Consider the following 21,680-nt stretch of genomic DNA (forward strand, 5'->3'; position numbering starts at 1 on the left):
AGTAAAACCTTCTAGCCCAATTATGCTTATCACAGATAAAATACGATTATGGTCACAATTAAATCCTTAAAATCTGCGCGCTGATTACAATATGCATCACGTAATCGCGAGACCTCGGCATTTGAATGGATCGTTTGAAGATACAATTGAATCAACGACGGTTTCACATGCGAAGAGAATACGTGACATAAGCGCGCCGTTAACGATACGCGAATGATACGCAGTACATATGCACACGCGCCATTTGATCGCGCATACGTATCGCGATTTATGTATCGTGATTTACGAATTTATTACTAAAATCACACTTTTATTGTCTTATTGCTGGCTTAAATGTCGAAAATATTTTTTAGTTATGAGATTTTACGTGCACGTTCCCAAAGAAGATAATAACGTACAAAAATAATAACGTATTTCGCGTAATACTTTGAATATTTTTGCGAGTATAATACGAGTCGTTAAGATAAGTACTAAAAAATTAGATCTGTAAATAAAATCGAATTAATCGGACCAGACTGCGCTACTCTTCTTTAAATAAATCGTGATGTATATGATTGCATAAACTGATTTTTGTCTACAACTTCGCTTTCACGAGATTTATTGATCCAGCAAAATTAAATTTTCAAAGACCTTTCGCCATCGATATAAATTAAACCACTTAACGCAATATTTTTTGTAAAGATACAGAAAAATAAAAAAATCTGTCAATTTGCTCCGATATTCCGCAATGCTTATTCACGGCAGGAACCTGCACATCACCGCATCAAGTGGTCATCGTACAGCGCGAACACTTCATGGAGAGTGAGAGAAAGAGAGAGAAGAGCTGAAGAATTTACATTCGAGATACACTCGATTGCACATTAGCCCATTAGTAGCGGAATCGGGGGTAGGGATCGGTGCGGTGTCATGAAATTATCATCGAGCGCGGGAAGCGAGCGTGGCGTTTTATGTACGCGGAACAACGGCGGGCGGCCACGCCGATCGCGGAGAGCAGCGGCGGGCAAAGGCGATTAGGGGGCAGCAAGAAGAGACGTCGTAGCCAAGTCGAACAGCAGTAGCGTTAAGGCAGTCTGAGAGAATGGCTCGCGGCGCAACACGCTGGAGCATTCTGCTGGGCTCGCTGGCCCTTGTGCTGGCCCTAATCGCGCCCTTCACCGTAGCCCTGTCCAAAAGGGATCTATACCAGTACACGGGACCGGGCTCCAACACCCTCGAAACCGATAACGGAATGCTGATATCCGCCGAGGTTCTCCTCAAAACGCCCATCGTTTTCTACGACAAAATCTACAACTCGATATTCGTGAGTACCGATAGTGAGTTTGGTCTAAAATATCGGATACTCGTCACTCTCGTCAGCATTAAGATGGTCAAAATAGTTATTTGAACCGCCAAGTATATTTTTTATTAACTACGAATTTAAGTCAAGCCTATATTTAAGTAAATCTTGATTGATGTTACTGTTACACATTGTAAAAAAGGTCTATGTTCTTTTTTCGCTAATGAGAACACTAATGAGAATTGTAGGATTATAATTATAATTTATACTAGGATAAATATATAATTAATCTTAATTACCTAATTATCTAATCTTAACCAAGATGTATGAAGGTACATACACAAATGATTTAAAAATAATACAATGTATATACACATAAAACGGAATTGCACGTAATGTGATTAATCTTCATCTCAAACAGCACAAATCAAAGCATGACTTGAGGAGAAAGTGTTTTCCCATAGTTATATCATAATTATGACATGTTAACACCGTTCTCAATTTAAAAATTACATTGTGATGTAATCCTTCGATGATTGTATTCTGTCTTATCAGTAATTTGAAGTTTCTTGACTCTTAAGTAATTTAAAATTTTCAAGAGACAGAAATCGCGACAAAGAGAAAATAGTCATAAATTATTATAATTTATAATATTATTATAAAAATTCAATAGTTTCTAGAGAAACTCTGTTATTTATTTTTTCGACTATTTGCGACTATGGATGTGTCGAAAAGCTATTATTAGAAACGTTATTATTAAACGCCAATCCATTATTTTCGTATTTACGCTTGTAAACCGATCGTCGGTGAAAAACACCAACTCGACAAAAAAGAACTGAAAATATTCTTGATAACCCGTTGCAAATCTCTCCTCACGCAATATTTTTACATTTATTGAGATATTTACCACTGAGATGCTGTCAGTGATGTAACGTGACAGTCAACAGAGCTTCATCTCTCAACATCACATTTTATTCTATTCTTACCTTGCATTAGTCTCTCTTCTTTGCTGTATCATCCAAAACAATCCAACACAACTCTCTGCTCCTAGAACATAAAATAGATATACTTAATAAAAATTTGGTATAAAACCATTTATACGTTACAATTTTTTTTAGTATTAAATGTTATAAGCATTTCAATTTATAACTTCGAATTAAAATGTGTTGTCGAACTAAAGTTAAAATTGACTGGAAAATAAGATTTTATCACCGGTTTATAGTTATCTTATCTCTAACTTTCAATAATAAGAAATTCCCCAATTAGAAGCGCTAAAAAAAATTTACTCCGAATTCATCAAATTCGTTAACAAGAGAGATAACGGTGACGTAACACACACTCTGCCGTACTCTATCTACCCTATCTCTTCACATAACGAGAAAAAGTTACAAAATTTCTCTCCAGACGTGTTACAAATTAGGAAACTTAGCACAGTCACCGCGTGACGAAGTTCAATTTATGGTTAGAAAAAGTTCCGAGACGGCGAGACGAGCGGCTAGGCGGCGGCGCGTAATTCCTCGGTTAATATCAATTTGTCGCGCGGTAGACAACGACGAAACTGTGCGCGCATTCGGTCATTCTCTCAATTCGGCTCGCGGCCTAATCCGGCCGACATCTTCTGGCATGACACGAATTCATTGCGTTCGCGCGATGACGAACAAACGACTCTCTGGGCGGCACAATCGCGCTTAATTGCGGCGGACGCGCCGCGCCGCTCGTCGCGTACAATTTACGAGGGTCCGTTAATTCGTATGAATGAACGAGCGAGAGCGGCGCGAACCGGAAGACGATGCAACGCGCATCCAGAGTCCGAGGCGCGCGATAAGATTCCGGTAGTGTTTACGCGCCGAAAGTTCGACCGTAAGCGAAAGCGTGCCTCGAGGACTCGAGGAAGTGCACGTTGTAGAAACACAAGAGCACGACCGCAACCATCCCTCTGCGGTTTTAATTACCTTGAAACACGTTGCGAGAATACCCAAAATAAGAGACATGTATATATATATTTTTTTTTTTCGTTTAAATAATGTTCCCCAAATTAAAAAATTGTGATAGTTTCTCTCAAAATTTATTTTTTGAATCGCTCTTATTTTTTCTATTGCTCTGATTTTCGCTGAAAAATCGTAAGACATATAAGAGAGATTTTAAATAAAATATTATGAAGCTAAAAGCACTTCACATAATCATATATTTATATTTCGCAAAACGTTCACTCGTAAGCAAATATATGTTGAAATAGCTTTTATAATCTCTCTTATTTCGAGCTGCTCTACAACATATCCAAAAATCATTAAAAATCGTACAGAGACAATTTCGGCCGTTTCTGCTTTGTTGGCCACGAGAACAATATTTGAGTACCCTTGACTCAACGCACAAACACTGGTACAACGATTAAACAAACGTAGAAACCAGCGGTGATTAAAAAAGTCCGCAGGACACCGCATGATTTCATTTTTCCGCGAATCGTCGTACTACTATAGAGGTAACAGCATGAATGAACGTTAATTATGTACGACTAGTCGTGTGCAGATTAATGCGAAGGATTCATCTCTCCAAAATGATTTATTACGAATCAAGATGCATGAGCTCATACGTGGAAGCGTTTATGCATTACGCCTCCACAGATAGCGCAAACTCGTATCATCAACATTTTCGCAAATGTTTTCCTCTATTGAAACTATACTTGATTAGCATGAAATATCGTTAATAAACTCTGATTAATCTATGTACTAAAGAAAATATTACATACTAAAAATGTAAATACCAAGAAATATGATCATTTATTAAAATGTATTGAAATTTATGTGTCTTTCAATTTGTGATAAGTTATATACTGAAAAAAATGCTTATTTATACATTTATACAATTTAACAATGCTTTTTATTTTTAAACAAGGCTGCACGCGACAAAAGCCAAATATCAATACTAAAATTCATTTTCGAGTCGGTGTGACTTTCGCAGCCGCAAACCAAAATACGGTATTCGAACCATGATCCACTGTGATCCGTTCCATTCATCGAAGTTCGTCGATAATTCAAACGTTCGAAATCATGGTGGCGTTATTGATGACATGCGTACTACGTGCGCTTCGCTTAGAGATGCGCATCGAGTCAAATCACACGCAGAAACTCGGCCGGCCAGTCAGCCGGACGAGCTTAAAGTATAATGACGAATAATTGTGGGAGACTAGGCGGATTAAGAGCCTAGAATGCAAGATTCGATTTTGCAGGTATTGGAATAATACGTGCATATATATATCCTTTTATGCTGATGCAATACGCGTGCACCAAACGCGTAACGTAGCATTGCACAGCTACAATCTTCACCTTTTGCGTGAAAAAGAACGAGCCCTTCGTTCAAAAAGTTCGACCTTTATTTTTCAATATGAAAACAAAAATTGCAAACAAATAAACATAAAAACAAAAAAAGAATTTTTAACTTGAATTTTTACATTATTACTCCTTATTTAAATATTACTTATATTTTGATGTAAATATGTTTATTTCAAAAAGATTCGTCGTTTATGTTTATTTAACGCAGCCTCAAAGAAATGTATAATATGTTATAACGATAATATGTCTATTTAATACATTCACCACAAAAGGTATTTTAATATACTTTTCTTTCACGTTTTTTAATATAAAATTAGGTTATTTTATATTAAAAAGAACAGTAAAATACTTAATTAAATTTATAGTATTGAATTGTATAAAAATATATATGATATGTATAGGTATTTGACTATCGGCCCATGACGCCTCATCGATCATCGATGAGGCGTAAATGGAAAGCTCAGTCAATGATGACTGTCATGGCGGTGAATGCACAGTAAATAAGAGTACAAAAATAATACCGGTAAATATATGATTAATATTTGGTTAATAATATCTGGTATTAATAGAAATAAAAAGAGTATACAAATTTTAACTATCTCCTTACTTGCTAGTGCAATCAATATTTTCTGCATACAAGAAGCCGCATGTTTCGCTATAAAAGGACACGTTCAGCAGAAGTTCGCTATTTGATTATCAGTAAGAATATCACGCTAAAAATACAGCTTACGGCATTCATTACCTTTGTGTACCAAGTTCGTAAAATTCAATGGAAAACTTTGTATCTTTTCCTGTACTCAATTAAGCATTCGCATCAAGATAGAGAGTAATACGACAGCCAACTTACGGTGCTATGCAATTAGCCTTGGCGGTTTCCCACATTAGTTAGCGGGGACTTAGTGGGAAGAATTGCGAAATTTCGTTCGCGATTCTTCTAGATCGGTTCTGTCCTCGGCTTCGTCATCGCCGACGAAGCTCAATTAGACTCGACACGAAATTCTCAATTAATTTCATTACAGCTTCTTCCGTCTCTCCGAGTGTCCTTTCTGAGCTTCCGGTTACGACATATCTCGTCGTAACCTTGAAATCATTCGCAAAGATGGAAATTCAATGTATGCAATTTCGGAGAGAGAATTGCTGTTACGCTCTTTCTTACAAATGTATTTCAGTTTTTGCTCGCCTTTCTCGATTTACCATGCTCGTTAGGCAAACATCATCGTAGGCGTGCAATTTGTTAGAAATGCCAAAGAAAGCGAGCGTGCCATGTAAAACTAGATAAATGTAACTAACATGCGGAGACATGCAACGCATGCGAACGCAAAGGCGGATGACAATTAACTAATGGACAGAAATTTTACTTCCTGCGTTACAAGAGAAATATTTAAAATGTTTGAAGTTCTTAATCAATTTAGTCTCAAGTAATTAAAAAATAACATTAAAAAATAATAATTGATATTCTATTATGTTATTCTGTGCAAAATTACTAAATATTTTCTTCATAAAAAGATAAAAACTAAACAAGAGCTCTTCAAAGAAATTGTTTCCGTCGGTCATTATTTCATGCAATGAATCTGTTTGTCATACACACGCCGCACCTTGAAATCAGATTCAGACAATTTAGCGGTAATAAGGCAAGCTGCAAAGCGTTTTCTCAAAGTCACTGTTTATCTTTAAAAAATAATATAAATTTTGCTTTGAGCGGAAAGTTAGTAATTTCTCACAATTTACATCTCTCACTAATATTGATTAAAATTATTCAAAGTACAATATCTATAGGTAGCCTGAAAAGGATTTGTCCATTACATGACTCAGAACTGACATTTGAACAAATGCTTCCTCGGTCGATTCTCGTGCCATTATTACGCGGGCCCAGGTCAGTGACAAATCGCGGTTGACACAGATGTATATCGCGACGTATCCGCGAACGAAGACAACGTACGGTCTACTTAGAGGACCTTCCTACACGACAATCATCTCCATTTCGTCGGTTATCGCCGACGATTCGCAGTCATCAAAATGATTGCGGCCGATTGCGCGATTGCGTTAGCGCGTGCGGCATGCGTTACCAAAACCGCCGTCTCTCCTACCGTCATCTCATTGACTCGCGGCTGTCACCGCGTTATGACGATTGCACATGCACCGAGCTTACTGCGGATAATACCGAGATCCCGCGATTAACATACGAATTCGACGCAATCGGTCCTATGTATCACATGAACAAGACGTTCGATAGTACTTACGTATTATTGTGATACCGTAAAATTTCGAACTGTTACGAGACGAATTACAATAAAAATATTTTCTACCATATACGTTGTTACAGAAAATATTGTAACGAATTAGTGTTTTTCGCAAATAATATATAAAATTGCAATCCTGAATCTGTAATTTTAACTTTCTAATGATAGATTCTTTTAATAGAAGTAGTATCCATAAGGACATAATAATCTCAGTTATATCTTTTTAGTTTGCTTTTTAATTAGAAGATAATCTAAGTATTCAAATTATATTATTTTACAATTAGCAATATCAATAACAAGTGTATAGGTATATTATATAATATGTAAATATATTGAAATATATATGCTGACAAAACATAAATATGTACTGATAAAATTAAAAATACTCAAATCAATAATCATAAAAGAAAGATGCAGCTCTGAAATGAAAAAATAAAATGTAATTAAAATTAAATTATTAAAGTGAGTTATTAAAGTAAGTCATTGCAGTCATTAATTCTAAGTTAATTTTTGTTCATTACCTGAGCTGAAGCTAATTTTACGATAAATATAGAAAATACGTATGCGCACAACATATCCCAGAATCGACTACGAGATGATTTTCGACAGAAAAAAAAACGATCACTCGTCGAGTGATTTATTTCAAAAGTTTCGCTTTGAATATTGAAATATTCGTCGATACAAGAGTCGATCTCAAATTATTTCCAATCCTGCACTAGACTTGTCAAGCATTAGAACGTTATCGACGATATCAGGAAGAGAGTTGGCAGCTAGCATGGCTTCCTCCTATTACTTCCAGGCGGTGGTGCTATCTATTTTCACCGTTTTACCGCGATGTGTGTACGTATGTGTCATCGGCTCGGCTCTGACCTACGACCTCGGTGATAGCCTCGGCAATGATAGCGCGTCGAACTTTCCCACTAGCTGACTTACGCGAATGTCAAAACGCCCGAGCACATAAACGAGCTTCGGCGAGACTATCAATACTGGCTTGACATTCCCAGGCATCGATTATCGGACGCCTCGATGACCGATACTGATTCTCGGCCTACAAACTCTCGTACGTATAACGGGACGAATAATATCGATATCGAAGATTGGAAGATTTCTGCTTGTTTGAGCTAAATTGGCATTATACTGCCGTTAAAAACGAACATATTCCGATAATTATATGAAAAAAAAATTTAATAAGCTGTCTAATAAATTCACCGCAGAAACAATCCATTTAAATATATATAGCACATATACGTATTAAACAGTTTTAACCAATATATTAGCTATGTCATTAAATCTAATTGATTCAACACTCTTTTTTAATTTCAATAAATACTGTTTTCATTAAAAAGTGACGCTACAAAAATAGTAAAATATGATCAAAATGTCCAATTCACATTTTTAATATGAAGTAAGTGAATACCTTGTTATTCAAGAAAATTATGAAATAAGTCTAGTAGTGTTAGAATAGTGTCACAGATTATGACTTTGTAGCCCTAATTCGTGTCAATTCACTTGAATCGGGTCGCTGGTTAACGATGTGCGACTTGAGCGTTAAATTTGAGGCGGCGCCCATAATATTAACCTCACGTGAAAACAATATAGGCCATCTGAGTAATCGGATGTTCCAGTTTGGACTTTGAGTGGCGCATAAATTAACGTCGACGAATAAGAACGTATGGGAGAAAAATACGAATCCGGACATCGGAATTCGTCATATTTAATAAGAAAATGAACAACTTTTGCTTTTCAGAGAGTGTAAAAACATATTATATATTTAAAAAAAAATGTTATTAATAAATAGCTTATTCTATAAAAAAATCAAATAGTGAATTATAAAATAGTATATAGTTAAGATATAAAGCATTTTAGGTCTTTATTTAGAATGGTAGCATAATATATCACTTCCTTAATTTCAAAATTAGGTGACATTAAACCGGTAAGAGCGAACAGTGTGAGAACCATACCAATTATTTCCTCCTAGCGCAATATTTTGAGCGGTTGCACTATTCTTTCAGGAAGAAGGGGATAATTTTGTCTCTTTAATGACAAAGAGTTTTTTTCTTATAAAGGAACAGCTGTAGCCCGAAGAGTGCATCGCGTTGAACATGTGCGCGCGTTTGGCGCACTTCAGTTTAGCCAATTGACGAAACAAGTCAGCGGCTCCGGCAAGATGATACGACCGTGTCCGCTACTCTTTTGAACTTTAAAATAAATAATATACCAAAGAATAATAAAAAAATCTTTACTTTCTACTGCCAGAATATTAAGAACATGATTAGGCTCATATTAGATCTTAAAAAAAACTACGTATATGTCCCAAAATTTCTTTTAACCATTTATAATTATATTCACTATCATATTTAAAGAATCAAAAATTAATCATAGTGTTACAATGTCTTCGGAAAATGCATTGATCGTCAAAGCTTTTAACATCTTTTGCTCCCGATTTGCTTAAAATTTCTTAAAAATAATTAATCATTGACATCTTATAAACATATCTTGTCGTTCTGATCGTTGGTTCCTTTGCAGGGCATTCTCTCGTCGAGATCATCGCGATTCCTTCGCGAGTTTACGCGAACGCGACACCGTCCTCGCGCCTCGGCGTTATAACGAGCGCGCGTCGTTGGGTGAATGACTCCTCGACGACAGGCGCTCGCTCATTAACGTGCATGCGTGTCTATTGCGAGACTCGCGCAGACTGACGACGTGGGGCAAGTCCCCCTCCTAACAACGTCATTGTCGGATTTCACTGGCAGCACGTGCCGACGATTTACCTGCTGACCCGCTGATGTCGCCCGACCTTCCGCGCGCTTCACCGAATAGAATTTGATTTACCGTCACGTTCCAGTTGTACGCGAGAACATCTCTCAGCGGTAGAACTTAACGTTGTGAGACTTGCGACCGAATCAATGCACCTCACGATCGAGATTCGTATATCGAAATAAACCGCAGTTTTTAAGTGGTATTAAAGATACTTCTTTAAAGGGTTAATGAAAAAACTAATGTTAAAATGGAACGATTGCCACAGTATCGCTTAATTAATAGAAGTTACACCGTTAAAGCATTGAAATATTAATAGTTAGATTCTGATAATGTAATGAATAAATCTGCTAAGTTCTAACATGCTTTAATGTATTGATAAAATTGCAAATAAACGTTGTTGATTTAATTCCTCGTTCTCATCTCAATGAAATTATATTTCTTAAATAACAGCTGTAAATGGAAATCTGAGCATTTCATTGTGCTTATCTTAAGCAAATAGAATCTCTTATAAAAGCTTTTATGAATAATTATATGCATATATTATGCATTTCTAAACTTTTATTTAAAAACACAATACTTTAAGGCCCAGTTCTACAAACGTCGGTTAACTTTTAACCTTAGGTTAAACTCTAACGTCCCCCTTAGAAAGAGACGAGTGAGTTAACCTAAGGTTAGAAGTTAACCGACGTTTGTGAAACTGGGCCTAAATATAAAATTAAAATCAAATGTAGTCACAGCACATGTCAGTTAAAAAGATATCAAAAATGGAAAATCGATTTCCTCAATTTCAGGTAAATGGAAATGGCGTTCTCTCATTCGCTAGAGCCATGCAAAGGTTTTTCAACATTGCATTCCCTCTTGATGATCCAGTCATCGCGCCTCTTTATACACACGTTGACACAAGAGCTTCCGGAACGATTTATTGGAGCGAAACCGATTCTCCCGATGTTCTCGCTAGAGCCGGAGGATTGATCCGAAGTGCCTTTAAGAACGCTAATAACTTTGTGCCGACGCGCGTCTTTTTGGCCACTTGGATGGACGTTGGTTATTATAATGAGCGAAATGATAAGGTAAGTTATTGCCTTTACGATTATCAAATATTGTATATTTTAATTTCTCGCCAAAACAAATCTTCAGCTGGTATAATTGAAAAAATAAAAAAATGTTGACGGTATGTCTTTAACTTTTATTGTACTTAAACTAAACGTTTCACTCTATTGAGGAAAAATAAAAATATAAACATATGTAATAAACCTCTTTGAGAACATGAATAACGTTCATCGAGTCGTCTTTCAGGTGAATACTTATCAAGTCGCTATATCATCCAACGGTACGCATTCCTTTGTTGAACTACTGTACCCGGAAAATGGTATACAGTGGATTCAGGGTGAATCGCATCCCAACGGTCTCCCAGATGCCAAGGCACAGGCAGGATTCATGAGCGAGGGCAAAATGTATACCCTGAGGGGCTCGGGCACGGACCAAATTCAGAATGTCGACAAGTGAGTAATGGGGAGAGCAGAGGCGCCGGCTGTATTCACGTGCGACGTATTCATGGACCTTTGTAATTGTTTTCAGGTGGTCAAATGTAAATAGGCCTGGCCAGTGGCTATTTCAAGTTGGTCCTATCGGCGAAAACGAAAATACCTACATAAAGATTCCCGATAATATTGAAGGTAATGAGTACATAATAATTATATAATAAAAATATACAAAAATATATAAAAATATGCTTGTTAAATATAAGAACTTTTAAAATTTAATGCGTCGTAAAAATATCAAAAACCTAAAACAACCTCGTTTTATCTTTTCATATATATATATATATATATATATATATATATATATATGAATTGCAATATTTATATATATGTATGAATTGCAATAATAAGACTAAACCGAAAAGTTATCCCGGATTATCTTTACGATGTTGATCGAATTAAGCAATATATCCTGTTAGACACGATGACTATGCATCAAGCGGCTAGCTGTAGGACCGGCGCCACCACTTGCCACAGCAAAGCGACTTGCATCGATTACGAGATCGGATTCTGCTGCAGTTGCAAGCAGGGCTATTTCGGCAACGGGAAATCCTGCCAGCCAAACGGTAAGCTATTTATCAACGGTGTTTGTCGAAATCTCGCATGCTCGTTGCGAGATAAGCTCGAGCTAATGGCATGCAAACGCGGCCTTTGAAGTGTTCTCGAAACGGGATAAAGAAGAGATCTTTCTGCGCGTTTCCCCCCTCTAAACTCCCTACGACGCTTCACCTAACGCGGACAAAGGTACGCAGAAGTCGTCGTAGGGCAAATAGATGCAACGCAGTAAGTAGCTGCGTTTACTCGCGCTCTCCGGTCTATTCATAGTTTACGAGACTGGTTCTTACGACTTCCACGGTAACATCATATAGACGGCGATACCGTGAATACCATGAAATGGGCCGCGCGACTCTTTGATGGTCGTGTCGTTGGCAGAGTCCCTACCAATAATTTTTTTCCGTAAGAAAGTTGTGACTTCTTTCATGTGGAGATAAGAGTTCTTAAGAAATGCAAGAAGAATGTATTTCTTTCAATATTATTTTATCATTAACTAAACAATTGTGTAAAAACATAAATAGATAGTACATTTTGTACTTCAAAAAAAAATATGTTGCGTACACAGAAGAATAATAAGGCAACATAATAATTATAGCAGTATGTTAAGACAGAAAGCTCTGGCAATTATAATAAAGACATACAGGTATTATGGAATTTCTTCTGAAAGATTTAATTTTTAGACGTGCCTCTTCGGGTTATTGGCCGAATATCTGGCAAGTTAAATAACATCGAATTCCCCTCAAGAGATCTTCAATGCTACGTACAAACCAAAGATGGACGAACATATACCGCCTTATCAAGGGTACCTCAAGAAATCGGTGCTAGTTTCCAACTTTTAGGCAATTTGGGTGGCGTGATTGGTTGGTTATTCGCAAAACCTATCAGCGACACTGAAAACGGATACGAGCTTACAGGCAAGAAGCCTTCATTTCATTCAATATCTCTATCCTATGTTTTCTTAGATAAATTAATAATTAGTAACTATATATCATATATCAATATATGTTATGTACTAAAGATTATGTGATTATATTGGTATTATATTTTACTAATGAGTTTGAAGGATTTTCTTGAAAGTGCCATAACAAGGTTGCCGAAGGAAAGCAGGTTTACGATTACGCAGGTATTCATACGAGCGTGTTTCACGGGCAGGCGGCTTATTCAACCACACGGCGGAACTGAACTTCCCATCGAGTGGCGACAAAGTGACGATACGCAGCAATTACCTTGGATTGGACGTCTTCGGTCAGCTGAAAATGGAAGCGGAGATCACGGGTACGGTGCCGTACCTGGAGAGAGACACCAGGGTAGACTACGGCGATTACGACGAACTCTACACTCGTGCCCAATCAGGAATGATCCGTTCTCAAAGCGAGCGCATCTGTAAACTTTCGCGTGGCAGCGGGGACGAGCGGGAAATCAACTTCAAGCTGGATCAGATAATTAGTTACAAGGAGTGCCCGTACGCTATCTTCGATCCCGAGGACGACACGAGTAGGCTGAAGTTCTTCAGGGGTGTCACCGCTTACGAGGGCACCGAGGGCATCATTCGATTCGCCGTCAACACCAAGATAACGCCCCTCGAAGAAGAGGACCCGTGTATTCAAGGACGACAGACTTGCGGCGATCATAGCTCCTGCGTGGTCGATGGAGACAGCTTTAGATGTGTGTGTAACGCAGGGTGAGTATCTCTATACCGTCGATTTTTTTTTTAAATAAAATTGATTGCATAAAAAATCTTTCTTTGTACACACATTCGACAAAAAAATCTCCTTACGGATATACTAAGAGTGTTTTCACGAAAATGTTTTATTACATCTTGATGTCAACGTATCAAATAATGATTATTTAATTACATGATTAATGATATTTATTATATTGCTCGATATATGGGAAGGTATCAGTATCTGTACGAGGAAGACGGCAGTGCGATTTGCGTGGACGTGAACGAATGCACAGCCGGTAATCACATGTGTTCCCCAGACGCTCAATGCATTAATCAGGAAGGCAGCCACATGTGCCAATGCAGAGCTGGTTTTACGGGAGACGGTCGTGTTTGTGAAAGTAAGCGCATTATTTTTATTTATTTTCTAATAAATTACCTTGTATCTTATGATCATTGTTACCGTACTGCGATAACATCCCACAGAGTCGATCAAATTCTTACTGCTGATAGCGGCGAAAATAATCTTAACGTCTGATAATATTCTCGATCAAGTATTTCTTTTAAGTTGTTAATTTTCAACTTTAAAGATATTTAAAAATAAATTATATATAAAACACTAAAATATGAAATATTCTGTTCAATTAATATTTCTTAATTTTGTCAGCTACTTATTTACATATCAACATTATCTAACTCTATATCGATAATATTCATAATGCAGGATTGCCGTCTTGTGAAGATACTCGCTGTGGAAATTACGAGCAATGTGTGATGGTCGGAAATACACCTACGTGCACCTGTATGCCTGGTTTCGAGGAAACGGATCAGGGATGTTACCCCTCTCAGCATGGTAAAATATTTTCCATATAAATTACGAAAAATATTATTAATTATTTCCTTATCGATAAACGGCAACTGTACTTTTATAGCACCCTGCAACGAGGAGGATAACTGTTCCCCATACGGACTCTGCAGTTTCGACGGGAATAGAAAGAAACACGTGTGCGTTTGTATGCCTGGTTACGTTGGTGAGTGGAAAAACTCGAAAGGATTTTTTGCCTACCGTTGATAATTCATTAAAAAACAAAAATATATAATTTATATATGTATATGTATTGTAAAAATTTAAATTTATGATCGCATATAATGAATAGAATGTTGTCGAAAAAAATAGTTTATTTATCGCGAGCTACTTGTCTCTCTCTCTCTCTCTCTTGCCCATGTAGGAAGTATCTGACAATTCATAAAAGATATTTTTTGCATTTAATCTTTTTTGTCTCTCAAAAGTCCGGTTATATATCATAAATTTTAATATTAGTTTCGTAACAATCCGGAAATGGAGTAATTAAACTGAATGGAATACGCGGGGTATGACTCAACTAGTATTCGTCGCGACGATTGTCACTCCAAACGCATGTGACCATATTGCAATTTACAAAGTGTTTTCTGTCTGTTATTCACATATGCGATTATTTACAGGCGATGGATACACGTGTTACTCCGAATCCGATGTCACCACAACAGACGAACCGCCGCAACCGCAGTGCGTGGAAGGAGTGTGTTGGTGTCCGAGTGGTTGGGAATTCCGTAACCATGTTTGCGTGAGGCAAGAGGGAGAATATACGACAGTTGACTATCGAGACTGTAAGTTGCACGAAATATAATTTCGTTGATTGCACGATGGCTTTTCGAGCAATTTTCCGCAAAACGTAAAAATTTTGAATTCGAATAAGATTGACCCAATTTCTGCCCATTATTTAAATGTGTATCATATTGTGCATATGGCATGTATTAAAGAAATTATTCCTAAGCACCGGTTAATTTAAGCACAACAATAATTAATTGAGTATCAGTAGAATAGTTTTATCGAGATGTGTTTGTATCGCTAGAAACAATGAAGATCCTCAGAAAAACCGTAGACATCGAACATTATATATTTTTTCTTGCATTTTATGCAAGGAAAAATGTATACAGCAATAAAATAGAGTAATATATTATATTAATATGCTAATTAATAGCTACGTTTTAAGCTTTTAATACATAATTATACAATTGCACACATCTATTAAACGAGCAATAATGAAACAGATAACAGTAAATTAACAACAGAATAGCACTAAATTCCTATTTGTGCTAAAATAATTATGTTAATTCAGACACCCCCTGACGTTATATTCAAGTTATAGCAACATTTGTCTGCTAAAGCATCATGTCTGGTGCATTTTTTCCGAGGATCATTTTGCCAGAAGTGAAAACTGAAATACTCTTGAGAATTAAAACAATTTGCAAATGAAACGCACGGCGGATAACTGCATGCAAATAAATTAACATGAATAACTTGAATCCTCACGATGCGAAGATCAATATTTAATAACGTGCGAAACGATCGCTAATAGTATGCGACGAACATCGTTCGTCGATGCATCATGCGTTTTAGTATCGGCACATCCGCTCCCGGGATGCTTCGACGACGTCTGCATATGTCCCTTGGGATACGATTACGACCATTTGGAACGAATTTGCGTTCCGCTGCCAGGATACCAACACGACACGAAGGGTCCATCAGGATCTAATCGTACGACGCACTCAGTGCTTGGCTTTAAGTTATTTATGTTCATTAATGAGCATAAAGTCGCTTTGCGTACCATTCTCTTTAACGAGCTCACGACGTCGGCGCAAGGTGCCTCTTATACTTCCAGGCAAATGTTTTAATTTCATCAACGCGCGATACACCTCTTACCTAACCGCGTAATTAATAAAAACGCTTGCGGGCTCACACATTCAAGCACGCGAATGCTTAAAATAACAAAGTCGAAACTGCTGACGATATAATGAAGTTGGTTAACAGCGTTCATCGAAGCTCAATATAAACTGTATTTTGCATAAACAAACTTATACACATCCCGATTTTTTTCGTCACGCATCGGGAGCAGGAAAAAAGTTATTTCTGTAAATAAGTGTACTCGAAGTTTCGCCATCTACCAACTCCATAAACTCACTTTCAGAAACTTGTGATGCGCAACCTTTTAGTGAATAGCGAGATGGAAGATTACCTCGGGAAATTGAGAAATGTGTCCATAGTGCATGTAATACTCTTGGGAAGGAACTACAAAATCGTCTTCGCTAACGTGATTGAAATATTTTAATTTCATTAAACGATTAATATTTATGTTATAAGTAATGCAGAAATATTCCATTTTGCCAGTACTCCTTATGTATAAATGAATAATATTATTTCAAAACGCGGGTGCTTATCTCGCTCGGAAAATACACATTTTCGATGTTTTCACTCGAGGTGCGATGCTTCAAACTGCACATCAAAATAGATATCGATATCTTCTCTGATGACAGTGATAAACTAATGCATCAACTTCTAGATTTTCTGAACAATATTTTCTTTCGAAACTTTCATTTCACGCTATGCTCACGATATATATCGATTCCTCGCAAAATAAAATAAATATAAGGATTTCCCAGAATCTTATATGTTTGTTAACATTTGAGGGTTTCAGGGTATCTTGTACATAATTATCGGAAAAATTATTCAACAATTAGTTAATAACATGTTCATTCATTGAACATCAGTGCACGCTCATCAAATCGCGATTCCATTCAATTTTTTTGGTCTCTATTGGGACAGCTATAGCTATCATCGCATGCTATATGCAATGTATCATAATCGCGCACATGCTTGTGTCCAGTATCTTGCAACGTGGTGAATAGGTGTCATCCCTACGCCCAGTGCATCTACGTGACGAGTACCGGTGATTACGAGTGCCGCTGCAACCCGGGATACGAGGGCGATGGTATGGAATGCACCAAGACAGGTACGTGCAAAATGCATCTTGCATCTTATGCATATATTTAGCATATATTTAGCAAGGTGAAAATTAATAAAAATATATTGGAGAGCGTACATTAAACATTCCGCGCGATGACATATCATTGTTAAATTATTTTTGTATACCCACTCGTGAAATAGTAAATTTTTAACGCGTAAAAGAAGATTTGCTAAATCGCACACGCTTTTACTTCAATGTATAAACTATCGAATAAATTCAAAATTAACCGTTTTATTTTTCGAAATAATCTTTGATCGTTAGTTAACATTTCGTTTCAGGCCCTCTTGTACATAATTAGCAGAAAAATTACTCAACAACCAATTCATAACATATTCATTCATTGAACATCAGCTCATAAAATTCCGCGAATCCAATTTTTTGATTTCTCGTTATCGAGACAGCCAGATATCATTGCCGTGCCATTCACTATGCAATGTATCATAATTATGCTTTCCAATACTCTTGTGTTTAATAATTCCATTTTCCTAAGGAAAAAAAAGCCTAAATCGTGAGAGCAGGGCGAAGGTACGTTAAATGAGAGATAATACAACGATACGACTCTTCTTCTTCGTACAGAAGTATCCTGCTTGGAAGTGGATATCTGTGACCTCAACGCGTCCTGCCAGTACGAGGAACCGATGGCAAGATGCGTGTGCAATCCAGGATATGTGGGCGACGGAACAACATGCAGTCGTATCGGTGCTCTCACTATTCATATCTTTTTTTATTATTTTTCTTTCATTCATTTCGCGCCATTGCGCACGTCGCACGACGCACGAATGTCAACGCGATTTCTTTCTCTCAATCGGCGATCCCCCGCATTGCGCATACATATTGCCTCCTTTGCATTCCGCATTACCATGTAAATCGAGATATTGACGATCGCGATCAAACTGTAAGTTCAGCTATATAGTAACTATTTCAAACAAGAATGGAATTTGCCTTTTGTATATCGCGCTGTAATCCGCATGATATGAATCGATGGCGAGACACGTCGACTGATACATTCCCTATTGGCTTCCTTGCGTTTTAGACGAGTGCAACGACAATTCCGAGTGCGAGAAGAACGAACAATGCACCTACCACCCTATGAGCTCGCGCTACGAATGCACCTGCAAACCCGGATTCAGCATGGACATGAACGATCGATGCGTGCCGTCCGATTGCTATACGAATCATTCTAAGTGCCACGTGAACGCGCAATGCGTGCCGTCCGACGACGGTGGTTACAAATGCGTCTGCATAAGCGGCTATCACGGCGACGGTATGCGCCAGTGTGTGGAAGACCATATCGGCTGTAACGTTTTGAATAACTGTGGCCGAAATTCAATTTGCGGATACAATCAGACGTCCGCGAATTTCGCGTGCATTTGCCAATCGGTGCGTACAAACAAATATCATTACACAAGATAATCGAGTTTGTTGCTACGCGTATAACGTGAATTCATACGTACTATATTATGCTGTATGTAAGTGGTAACACTACGTATAAAAAGAGATAAGCGAGTTTAAATATTAAAATTTAAAAATTTCCATTTGGAGAATCTGACATACAAAAGTATTCATTTGAGAGCAAAAATTAAGTTATTCTCAAAAGTTTTTATCTTTGTAATTAAAAAGAGATGAAAATGTAGATTAAAAAGTAATATTTCTTTCAGCAATATAATATGCAACAGCGATTCTTTCTCTCTCTCTCTCTTACACGATTTACAGTATAAAATATGAATGATCGCAATCTAATCGCTTCTAGGGTTACTACGGTAACGGTTTCACGTGTCGGCCACAATCCTCGTGCAGACACGATCCGAATCTCTGTTCATCCGAGGCAACGTGCGTGTCGTCTGGTGAAAATCAGTTTGCTTGCGTTTGCAACGAGGGTTTCGTCGGCGACGGCATAAATTGTAAGCACCGGCCGAGGCACGACTCCAATTTTTTGTTGGTGAACCAAGGAATGGCCACGCATCGGATACCGTTCGTGCCCACACAACAGAATCCAGGAAATCCGATCTACATAGCTTACACGCAAATGGCGATAGCCCTAGATATCGACTGCCTTGGCGGCAAAGCTTACTCCAGTGATATTACTGGTAAGTTTATATTCAAATAAGTCTTGTCCCAGATTTATCAATATTATGTGTTTTTGACTCTTAAGACGGATTTAGATTTTCGTAAAAAAATATATTTAAAAATATGATTAAATAAAATTAAGTTTCAAAAACATTTAAATACATTACAAATATTAAATAAGAAACGTAAAAAATCATAAAAAAAGACATTCTTTAACAAATTAAATTTGAATTTATTTTTAACACACTTCTCGATTGCTATAATAAGAAAGCAATTATAGTCTAAAAATAAGATATCTTTGTAAGATAAAATCGCAATCTATTTTCATAGGCAACAGGCTAGTCGAACTATCTTATAACGGATCGATGGCAGAGACATTTATTCCGAAAGTTAGCAGTCCCGAGGGACTGTCGGTCGATTGGGTCTCGAGGAACATCTTCTGGACCGACTCAGGCAAGACGACCGTCGAGGTTGCCAGTCTAGTGACAAAGAAACGCAAAGTCCTCGTTTCCGATGGACTGGTCAATCCGAGGGGAATAGCTGTTCATCCATATCGAGGGTAAGGATAGATAAGGGTGTAGAAAATCTATTTGCAAAACTTCTCTGTCCAGTGTACCTCAAGACCTTCTCCAATCTTAGGGCCAAAGCACGTATGACAGTCGTAGACGTAAGTAACGCACAAGCTTTGGCGTATCCTGATTTGTCAGGTCGAGGACTACGACCGTCGTATATCGCTACGCCATGTTATGTGCTTTGGCCCTAACACTCATCAAATCATTCGTACATGTTATCCGTGCAACTAAAATAAAAGTAATTTCTTCTATATAACTACGAATTATTTTACATCACATATTTATAGAAGAGATTTCAGCTCACTTTTGTATATTATTTTATATTTAGAAATTCGTGAGTAATTTTTTAAACTAATTAATAAAAATAATAAAAAAACGCCAATATATTATAATTTTGATCTTGTAATATTATATTTCATCGAACCGTCTACTTGAATCATTAAATTATATTATTAATATAATTTTATAACGATTTAAATTTTGCAACAAATATTCCTATTTCAGAAAAATATTTTGGTCTGACTGGAATCGCGCCTCCCCCAAACTAGAGTGGGCTAACGAAGATGGAACAGACCGAGCAATCTTCCTTCAGGGTGATTACGTTAAGCTGCCAAATTCATTAACTATCGATTGGGCGACGGATGAGCTGTGCTGGGCCGACGCTGGGACGTTCTCGATAAGTAAATATAGATTTTAATCACGTGAGCGCGTCAAAATAACATCCATTAATCTTAACGGGAAAATGTCCGATGGCACGATACGTTTCATTACCGTGAACTTGCTAATAACAAATAATCTCTTGTTCTTAGGTTGTATTGAAATAGACAGCAAAAAAGTCACCGTCGTCGCAAATGAACTTACTTATCCGTTCGGCTTGGCAATTTCTCAAAATCATTACTACTGGACCGACTGGAAAACGTAAGAGAATAAAATATTCACTTGCGCGTGCAGACAATCCAGAGAATGCCATAAAATGTAAAAGTTTTTATATTACGCTCCTTCCATTGCAGACACAAGATCGAAGTCGGCATGAAGACTAATGGCGAAAGACGCGCACCATTGTCTGTCCCGCCTGGTGGGAGTGGGAAACTATACGGTATCGTGGTCGTTCCAGAGTCATGTCCCAGAGGTAAATTTTTCATCTTCGTGAGAGATCTATTTCTCAAAATTATATATTTCTAGGAAGTATATAATTTCATAATTTATTGCCTTAATTAAGCTCCGCCGAAATCTGAATTAACGAGAATCAGAAATTTTCCTAACTTTTCTACAGAAAGAAATTCGCTATAGAGACGAGAATAAGTATAATACTGTCAGAAATTATATAATTCACGATCGCTTGTTTGCAGTGACAAATGTGTGCCAGTACGACAATGGAAGATGCAACAAGAATCAGCTTTGTCTACCGGACGGTCAAGGCGGCAGAACGTGTGCGTGCGCGGATGATGCGAAAGGACCCTGTACCGACTCCCGTTACCTGTCTTAGATCCGTCTTCGATCTTGCACGGAAATAAAATAACGCAAAGCCCCGCCTCGCGTTCGACATTACGATAGCTGATAAGAAAGTCTCGCACTGGCGCTCACACCGAGCTAAAATCGCAATAACCATTAGACCAAATGTAAATTATAACATTATTCGTAATATTAATTATAGCTGTCACCGATATTCTCAAATAACATCTACTTTTGTATCTATCAATTGCAATACGCGATACAAGCTGTACTGCGAACAGATCTTATTTAATAAAAATGAAGGAAACAGCGAGCGAAGCCTTGTATTGAAATATTCATTACAATCGATCGTTTCCATCCACTTTTCTCGTCTAAATCTT

General features: G+C 37.4%; 1 protein-coding gene and 1 long non-coding RNA gene across 4 annotated transcripts in view; one reads left to right on the forward strand and one right to left on the reverse strand.

Annotated features, from left to right (window-relative positions):
* Positions 1-21,680, reverse strand: part of LOC139775105 (uncharacterized) — a 205,256-nt gene that overhangs the window by 140,576 nt on the left and 43,000 nt on the right. Inside the window, exon 3 of the long non-coding RNA XR_011718740.1 lies at positions 2,263-2,323. This is a non-coding gene — a long non-coding RNA (uncharacterized lncRNA). The remainder of the gene's footprint in view (positions 1-2,262; positions 2,324-21,680) is intronic.
* Positions 972-21,614, forward strand: Ndg (Nidogen). Of its 3 annotated transcripts, XM_071710847.1 has the most exons (20): positions 972-1,300; positions 10,397-10,675; positions 10,902-11,107; positions 11,184-11,281; positions 11,566-11,712; positions 12,382-12,615; positions 12,854-13,382; positions 13,599-13,765; positions 14,089-14,217; positions 14,297-14,395; positions 14,847-15,011; positions 17,069-17,194; positions 17,786-17,908; positions 18,243-18,589; positions 18,960-19,296; positions 19,607-19,835; positions 20,353-20,528; positions 20,658-20,766; positions 20,859-20,977; positions 21,198-21,614. In XM_071710847.1, exons 1-20 carry the CDS (start codon positions 1,079-1,081, stop codon positions 21,332-21,334), a joined length of 3,978 nt encoding a protein of 1,325 aa, XP_071566948.1. In that variant the 5' UTR covers positions 972-1,078; the 3' UTR covers positions 21,335-21,614. The 3 variants fall into 3 exon arrangements, with proteins under 3 accessions (XP_071566948.1, XP_071566950.1, XP_071566949.1); XM_071710848.1 differs by lacking the exon at positions 17,786-17,908 and having other exon boundaries at positions 973-1,300; XM_071710849.1 differs by lacking the exons at positions 17,069-17,194; positions 17,786-17,908.

The sequence above is a fragment of the Temnothorax nylanderi genome, unplaced genomic scaffold (genome assembly GCF_030848795.1).
Source record: "Temnothorax nylanderi isolate EJ_2023f unplaced genomic scaffold, tnyl_v1.0 TNYL_tig0092_pilon, whole genome shotgun sequence".
Classification (NCBI taxonomy): Eukaryota; Metazoa; Arthropoda; class Insecta; order Hymenoptera; family Formicidae; genus Temnothorax; species Temnothorax nylanderi.

Coding starts and splice junctions, on each gene's coding strand:
- Ndg (XM_071710847.1), top strand. CDS start 1,079: ATGGCTCGCGGCGCAACACGCTGGAGCATTCTGCTGGGCTCGCTGGCC. Junction 13,383..13,598: donor AGATGTGTGTGTAACGCAGG/GTGAGTATCTCT, acceptor ATATATGGGAAG/GTATCAGTATCTGTACGAGG. Junction 15,012..17,068: donor GACAGTTGACTATCGAGACT/GTAAGTTGCACG, acceptor GCTTGTGTCCAG/TATCTTGCAACGTGGTGAAT.